The 9096-nt window shown below is 38.6% G+C and overlaps 1 protein-coding gene across 1 annotated transcript in view; it reads left to right on the forward strand.

Moving 5' to 3' along the window:
- The first annotated feature begins 1861 nt into the window (after positions 1-1861).
- Positions 1862-9096, forward strand: part of LOC307121017 (guanylyl cyclase-activating protein 1-like) — a 16261-nt gene continuing 9026 nt past the window's right edge. The window contains exon 1 of the mRNA XM_079808392.1: positions 1862-2117. Coding sequence (XP_079664518.1) covers positions 1920-2117 — 198 coding nt within the window. The 5' untranslated portion in view covers positions 1862-1919. The remainder of the gene's footprint in view (positions 2118-9096) is intronic.

A 9096-nucleotide genomic window follows, 5' to 3' on the forward strand; every position in this document is an offset into this window, starting at 1 on the left:
TTTGACTGAAAGTAGCTACTGCCACGTTTTCTGTTTATGAGTTTCATTTTCACTTTCAACGGCGGCGTCATTACGTTCGACCAGCGGAGCGTGCATAGTGTAGCTAAGCCGAGGGTTCGGGTTCGGTGGAAAAAAATTCTGAGGTTCGGCAGAAACCGAACCCCATCAAAAAGCCCAATATTCGGCCGAATCCGAACCCCAATCCTGGATTCGGTGCATCCCTAGCCTAAAATGTTATAGTCAAAAGACTAAAACTAAATCAAAATTTGCTGTCAAAATTAACACTGGTATGAAGTATGATTGGTCAAATTATTTTTTATAGATTTACCCGCCAAGTTGCCATAGCCTTGTGGATACAGCGCTAACACATAGCTTACGCAAAAGCGTAGTTGGGCTAATAATGTTAACTGAACTCCTTTCAGAAATGTTTTTTTACATAATCCTGTCAAATAAACACAATGTAGAAACCTTTCTTTTTTAGTGTGATTTTGACTTTGATAAGAGCTTTGTAACTTTTAAGCAAGTATTTAAATGAGTTGAAGGTATGCTAGACTGGCTGAAACCCCCATGATGGAGCAGCGGACATTCATACAACATTGCAACAATAATAAAATAATGCATTTTTCTTTTTGATACTTAAGTACTTTTAAAAGCAAGTACTTCTGTACTTTTACTTAAGTAAAAATTATCTTTACAACTTTTACTTGTAATAGAGTAATATTTAACCAATAGTAATTTTACTTTTACTCAAGTAATGGAGTTGTGTACTTTGTGCACCTCTGCCATCTTGTTTGGTTGGTGTGTTTGCGGTTCATAATATGAATTTTTGGGGGATTTTTTTTTTTTTCCCAACCTTTCACTGCCTCTTTTCTACTTTTCTACTCGAAACCAATTTTTTTTGGGATAAATAAATTCACAAGGCTTGTCACTACACAGCACGAGTCCCCATTCAAATGTATTTTAAATGTACATTGAGAAAAGTTCCGAGATTGTTTAACTATTTGTGTAGCACTGTTTTAAGCTTTGTGAATATAAGTAAAGTAGAGACTTTATGAGGTTAAATGAACTTTGGTTTAAGTTCCTGTGCAAGATCAAAATGAAAGAAAAGATGCACAGTGGCACTGTTGTTGCATTGTTTTGTGTATTGATTTGTTTTAATATGCTTAATAAATGGAAGTTGGATCAAGGTATAAAGACTTTGAATATGACATTTACTCTGTCCGGTTTTATTTTGAATGTATGTTAGTAGTGCAAACATTATCAGGTGCTGTTTTACTTTAAATAGAAGTGTTTAGTACAGTAATTGTCTTTACATCTAAATCAGTACTTTAACTTTTTGTAAGAGCTTCATGTTGAAACCTAATAAATATGAGTAGCATAAAACAATAAGATATTTAATCATGCATATGAGATTCTTGAAGGAGATATGAATGCTACTTTGTGTGTGTGTGTGTGTGTGCGCGCACAAAATGAGCTGGCCCAGATATGGAATGATACTGGACCAGAGCTGGCCCACATGTGGGCCAAATCGCCATAAAGGAATCCGCATCTGGCCCAGTGCTGGTCCGGATGAGTAAAAACGGATCCGTGCCGGTATTGGCTCGTTGTGCCAAAAGACACCGGCCCAAGTCCGATGTGCGGATCTGGCACAGAACTTACGAGTGGTCTGGGCCAACTCTGGGCCAGATGATTTTTGCTATCTGGGAGGTGAGCGTTAATTCGCGCTAATTCTCTGAAAACAACAGCCCGGTGAGTGACGTCGCGGTGATCCCGGGTCAGTTGCGCGGGGATTGGTCAATACAATCACCCTGTCCCGCGCGCTGAGCTCGTGAGTGTGTGTGTGTGTGTGTGTGTTGTGTTCGTGTGGGGGAACGGAGGAGCGAGCATCTCTCCCGAACCGCCTCCGGTACAGCGGCATCATGGGGAACGCGTCCGGCGTGTCTGTGGAGGAGCTGAACGCCTGCGAGTCTCACCAGTGGTACCGGAAGTTCATGAGCGAGTGTCCGTCGGGTCAGCTCACGCTCCACGAGTTCAAGAAGTTCTTCGGGCTGAAGAATCTGTCAGACTCATCCAACGAGTACATCACGACCCTCTTCAACACCTTCGACATCAACGACGTGAGACACGCTTTTATCATATTATATTATCATTATGCATATTTAAGTGCTATTATTAATGTACATTACTATTTATATATCACCATCATTAAGTCGTTTAATTGCTTTTTATTATCGCTTAAAACAATATAATATAATAATAAATACAACACTTGGTGTTTTTTCCCTTTCTTTTTCCTTTTTTTTACATTGATGGGTATATCAGAAAAGATTCTCTCTTTAGTAAATATTATTTTCAGTTATTATTATTTTTTACCAATTTTATCTCAGATTTGATGTGGTCAACCTGTTATGGGAAATATGAAAGAAGTGAATTACCTTTCTTTATTAGATGACCCTTCTTCTGTCCCCGTACTGGTTCATCAGTGCATATGATCAGGAAAATAATAATTCAAAGTTAAAGTTAAGATCTTTGACATGTTTTCTCATCTAAATCCTATGAAAGCTTGTTTCCACCACAGAATATTTCAAAAGATATTTGCGACTTTTTATCTCACAATTGTGATTTTACATCTTACAATTCTTAATGTGAGATATAAACTCACAACTGCAAGTTATAAAGTAAGAATTGTGAGATTAAACCTTTCATAAAATCCAGTTCAGTCTAAAGTAATAATGGAACTGGTTGTGAGCGATAGGAAATCATCCATCCATTTCTTTGTCCACCTGTTATCATTTTGTCCATCCCTGTTATCATTTTGTCCATCCTGTTATCATTTTGTCCATCCCTGTTATCATTTTGTCCATCCTGTTATCATTTTGTCCATCCTGTTATCATTTTGTCCATCCTGTTATCATTTTGTCCATCCCTGTTATCATTTTGTCCATCCCTGTTATCATTTTGTCCATCCTGTTATCATTTTGTCCATCCTGTTATCATTTTGTCCCCCCTGTTATCATTTTGTCCATCCTGTTATCATTTTGTCCATCCTGTTATCATTTTGTCCATCCTGTTATCATTTTGTCCCCCCTGTTATCATTTTGTCCATCCTGTTATCATTTTGTCCCCCCGTTATCATTTTGTCCATCCCTGTTATCATTTTGTCCCCCCTGTTATCATTTTGTCCATCCTGTTATCATTTTGTCCATCCTGTTATCATTTTGTCCCCCCTGTTATCATTTTGTCCATCCTGTTATCATTTTGTCCCCCCGTTATCATTTTGTCCATCCCTGTTATCATTTTGTCCATCCCTGTTATCATTTTGTCCATCCCTGTTATCATTTTGTCCATCCTGTTATCATTTTGTCCATCCCTGTTATCATTTTGTCCATCCCTGTTATCATTTTGTCCATCCTGTTATCATTTTGTCCATCCCTGTTATCATTTTGTCCATCCTGTTATCATTTTGTCCATCCCTGTTATCATTTTGTCCATCCCTTTTGTCCATCCCTGTTATCATTTTGTCCATCCCTGTTATCATTTTGTCCATCCCTGTTATCATTTTGTCCATCCTGTTATCATTTTGTCCATCCTGTTATCATTTTGTCCATCCTGTTATCATTTTGTCCATCCTGTTATCATTTTGTCCACCCCTGTTATCATTTTGTCCATCCCTGTTATCATTTTGTCCACCCCTGTTATCATTTTGTCCATTCCTGTTATCATTTTGTCCATCCATGTCTTTGTCCATTCCTGTTATCATTTTGTCCACCCCTGTTATCATTTTGTCCATCCCTGTTATCATTTTGTCCACCCCTGTTATCATTTTGTCCATTCCTGTTATCATTTTGTCCATCCATGTCTTTGTCCACCTGTTATCATTTTGTCCACCCCTGTTATCATTTTGTCCATCCCTGTTATCATTTTGTCCATCCCGTTATCATTTTGTCCACCCCTGTTATCATTTTGTCCATCCCTGTTATCATTTTGTCCACCCGTTATCATTTTGTCCCCCCTGTTATCATTTTGTCCATCCCTGTTATCATTTTGTCCACCCGTTATCATTTTGTCCACCCCTGTTATCATTTTGTCCATCCCTGTTATCATTTTGTCCACCCGTTATCATTTTGTCCACCCCTGTTATCATTTTGTCCATCCCTGTTATCATTTTGTCCCCGTTATCATTTTGTCCCCCCTGTTATCATTTTGTCCCCCCGTTATCATTTTGTCCATCCCTGTTATCATTTTGTCCATCCCTGTTATAATTTTGTCCACCCCTGTTATCATTTTGTCCACCTCTGTTATCATTTTGTCCATCCCTGTTATCATTTTGTCCACCCCTGTTATCATTTTGTCCACCCCTGTTATCATTTTGTCCACCTCTGTTATCATTTTGTCCATCCCCTGTTATCATTTTGTCCATCCCTGTTATCATTTTGTCCATCCTGTTATCATTTTGTCCATCCCTGTTATCATTTTGTCCATCCTGTTATCATTTTGTCCATCCCTGTTATCATTTTGTCCATCCCTTTTGTCCATCCCTGTTATCATTTTGTCCATCCCTGTTATCATTTTGTCCATCCCTGTTATCATTTTGTCCATCCTGTTATCATTTTGTCCATCCTGTTATCATTTTGTCCCCTGTTATCATTTTGTCCATCCTGTTATCATTTTGTCCACCCCTGTTATCATTTTGTCCATCCCTGTTATCATTTTGTCCATCCCTGTTATCATTTTGTCCACCCCTGTTATCATTTTGTCCATCCCTGTTATCATTTTGTCCATCCATGTCTTTGTCCACCCGTTATCATTTTGTCCATCCCTGTTATCATTTTGTCCATCCCTGTTATCATTTTGTCCACCCCTGTTATCATTTTGTCCATCCCTGTTATCATTTTGTCCATCCTGTTATCATTTTGTCCATCCCGTTATCATTTTGTCCATCCCTGTTATCATTTTGTCCATCCCTGTTATCATTTTGTCCATCCTGTTATCATTTTGTCCATCCCGTTATCATTTTGTCCATCCCTGTTATCATTTTGTCCATCCCGTTATCATTTTGTCCATCCCTGTTATCATTTTGTCCACCCCTGTTATCATTTTGTCCACCCCTGTTATCATTTTGTCCATCCCTGTTATCATTTTGTCCACCCCTGTTATCATTTTGTCCACCTCTGTTATCATTTTGTCCATCCCTGTTATCATTTTGTCCACCCCTGTTATCATTTTGTCCACCCCTGTTATCATTTTGTCCATCCCTGTTATCATTTTGTACATCCCTGTTATCATTTTGTCCCCCCTGTTATCATTTTGTCCCCCCTGTTATCATTTTGTCCATCCATGTTATCATTTTGTCCCCCCGTTATCATTTTGTCCCCGTTCTCATTTTGTCCATCCCTGTTATCATTTTGTCCCCCCTTTTATCATTTTGTCCCCCCTGTTATCATTTTGTCCATCCCTGTTATCATTTTGTCCATCCATGTTATCATTTTGTCCCCGTTATCATTTTGTCCATCACTGTTATCATTTTGTCCCCCTTGTTATCATTTTGTCCCCCCTGTTATCATTTTGTCCCCCCTGTTATCATTTTGTCCATCCCTGTTATCATTTTGTCCACCCGTTATCATTTTGTCCACCCCTGTTATCATTTTGTCCCCGTTATCATTTTGTCCCCCCTGTTATCATTTTGTCCCCCCGTTATCATTTTGTCCATCCGTTATCATTTTGTCCATCCCTGTTATCATTTTGTCCACCTCTGTTATCATTTTGTCCATCCCTGTTATCATTTTGTCCACCCCTGTTATCATTTTGTCCACCCCTGTTATCATTTTGTCCACCTCTGTTATCATTTTGTCCATCCCTGTTATCATTTTGTCCACCCCTGTTATCATTTTGTCCACCCCTGTTATCATTTTGTCCACCCCTGTTATCATTTTGTCCATCCCTGTTATCATTTTGTCCCCCCTGTTATCATTTTGTCCATCCCTGTTATCATTTTGTCCATCCCTGTTATCATTTTGTCCCCCGTTATCATTTTGTCCCCGTTATCATTTTGTCCCCCCTGTTATCATTTTGTCCCCCCTGTTATCATTTTGTCCCCCCTGTTATCATTTTGTCCACCCCTGTTATCATTTTGTCCCCCCTGTTATCATTTTGTCCCCCCTGTTATCATTTTGTCCATCCCTGTTATCATTTTGTCCATCCCGTTATCATTTTGTCCATCCCTGTTATCATTTTGTCCATCCCGTTATCATTTTGTCCATCCCTGTTATCATTTTGTCCATCCCATTATCATTTTGTCCATCCCCTGTTATCATTTTGTCCATCCCCTGTTATCATTTTGTCCATCCCTGTTATCATTTTGTCCATCCCTGTTATCATTTTGTCCATCCCCTGTTATCATTTTGTCCATCCCTGTTATCATTTTGTCCATCCCTGTTATCATTTTGTCCACCCTGTTATCATTTTGTCCATCCCATTATCATTTTGTCCATCCCCTGTTATCATTTTGTCCATCCCCTGTTATCATTTTGTCCATCCCTGTTATCATTTTGTCCATCCCTGTTATCATTTTGTCCATCCCCTGTTATCATTTTGTCCATCCCTGTTATCATTTTGTCCATCCCCTGTTATCATTTTGTCCATCCCTGTTATCATTTTGTCCATCCCTGTTATCATTTTGTCCATCCTGTTATCATTTTGTCCATCCCCTGTTATCATTTTGTCCATCCCTGTTATCATTTTGTCCATCCCCTGTTATCATTTTGTCCATCCCTGTTATCATTTTGTCCATCCTGTTATCATTTTGTCCACCCCTGTTATCATTTTGTCCATCCTTTTATCATTTTGTCCCCCCTGTTATCATTTTGTCCCCCCTGTTATCATTTTGTCCATCCTGTTATCATTTTGTCCCCCCTGTTATCATTTTGTCCCCCCTGTTATCATTTTGTCCATCCTGTTATCATTTTGTCCATCCTGTTATTATTTTGTCCATCCCTGTTATCATTTTGTCCATCCCTGTTATCATTTTGTCCATCCTGTTATCATTTTGTCCATCCTGTTATCATTTTGTCCATCCTGTTATCATTTTGTCCACCCGTTATCATTTTGTCCATCCTGTTATCATTTTGTCCATCCTGTTATCATTTTGTCCCCCGTTATCATTTTGTCCATCCTGTTATCATTTTGTCCCCCCTGTTATGATTTTGTCCACCCTGTTATCATTTTGTCCATCCTGTTATCATTTTGTCCATCCTGTTATTATTTTGTCCATCCCTGTTATCATTTTGTCCATCCTGTTATTATTTTGTCCATCCCTGTTATCATTTTGTCCGCCCCTGTTATCATTTTGTCCATCCTGTTATCATTTTGTCCATCCTGTTATCATTTTGTCTGCCCCTGTTATCATTTTGTCCACCCCTGTTATCATTTTGTCCATCCTGTTATTATTTTGTCCATCCCTGTTATCATTTTGTCCATCCTGTTATCATTTTGTCCGCCCCTGTTATCATTTTGTCCATCCTGTTATCATTTTGTCCATCCTGTTATCATTTTGTCCCCCCTGTTATCATTTTGTCCATCCTGTTATCATTTTGTCCATCCTGTTATCATTTTGTCCATCCTGTTATCATTTTGTCCCCCCTGTTATCATTTTGTCCATCCTGTTATCATTTTGTCCATCTTGTTATTATTTTGTCCATCCCTGTTATTATTTTGTCCATCCTGTTATCATTTTGTCCATCCTGTTATCATTTTGTCCATCCTGTTATCATTTTGTCCCCCCGTTATCATTTTGTCCATCCTGTTATCATTTTGTCCGCCCCTGTTATCATTTTGTCCATCCTGTTATCATTTTGTCCATCCTGTTATCGTTTTGTCCACCCCTGTTTTCATTTTGTCCATCCTGTTATCATTTTGTCCCCCCTGTTATCATTTTGTCCATCCTGTTATCATTTTGTCCCCCCTGTTATCATTTTGTCCATCCTGTTATCATTTTGTCCATCCTGTTATCATTTTGTCCATCCTGTTATCGTTTTGTCCACCCCTGTTATCATTTTGTCCATCCTGTTATCATTTTGTCCCCCCTGTTATCATTTTGTCCACCCGTTATCATTTTGTCCATCCCTGTTATCATTTTGTCCATCCTGTTATCATTTTGTCCATCCTGTTATCATTTTGTCCATCCTGTTATCGTTTTGTCCACCCCTGTTATCATTTTGTCCATCCTGTTATCATTTTGTCCATCCTGTTATCATTTTGTCCATCCTGTTATCATTTTGTCCATCCTGTTATCGTTTTGTCCACCCCTGTTATCATTTTGTCCATCCTGTTATCATTTTGTCCATCCTGTTATCATTTTGTCCCCCCTGTTATCATTTTGTCCACCCGTTATCATTTTGTCCATCCCTGTTATCATTTTGTCCATCCTGTTATCATTTTGTCCATCCTGTTATCATTTTGTCCATCCTGTTATCGTTTTGTCCACCCCTGTTATCATTTTGTCCATCCTGTTATCATTTTGTCCCCCCTGTTATCATTTTGTCCACCCGTTATCATTTTGTCCACCCGTTATCATTTTGTCCATCCTGTTATCATTTTGTCCCCCCTGTTATCATTTTGTCCATCCTGTTATCATTTTGTCCACCCCTGTTATCATTTTGTCCATCCTGTTATCATTTTGTCCATCCCTGTTATCATTTTGTCCATCCTGTTATCATTTTGTCCATCCTGTTATCATTTTGTCCACCCGTTATCATTTTGTCCATCCCTGTTATGATTTTGTCCATCCTGTTATCATTTTATCCATCCCTGTTATCATTTTGTCCATCACCTGTTATAATTTTGTCCATCCTGTTATCATTTTGTCCATCCTGTTATCATTTTGTCCATCCCTGTTATCATTTTGTCCATCCCTGTTATCATTTTGTCCATCCTGTTATAATTTTGTCCATCCTGTTATCATTTTGTCCATCCTGTTATCATTTTGTCCATCCCTGTTATCATTTTATCCATCCTGTTATCATTTTATCCATCCCTGTTATCATTTTGTCCATCACCTGTTATAATTTTGTCCATCCTGTTATCATTTTGTCCATCCCC

Source organism: Gobio gobio (genome assembly GCF_949357685.1).
Source record: "Gobio gobio genome assembly, chromosome: 24".
Classification (NCBI taxonomy): domain Eukaryota; kingdom Metazoa; phylum Chordata; class Actinopteri; order Cypriniformes; family Gobionidae; genus Gobio; species Gobio gobio.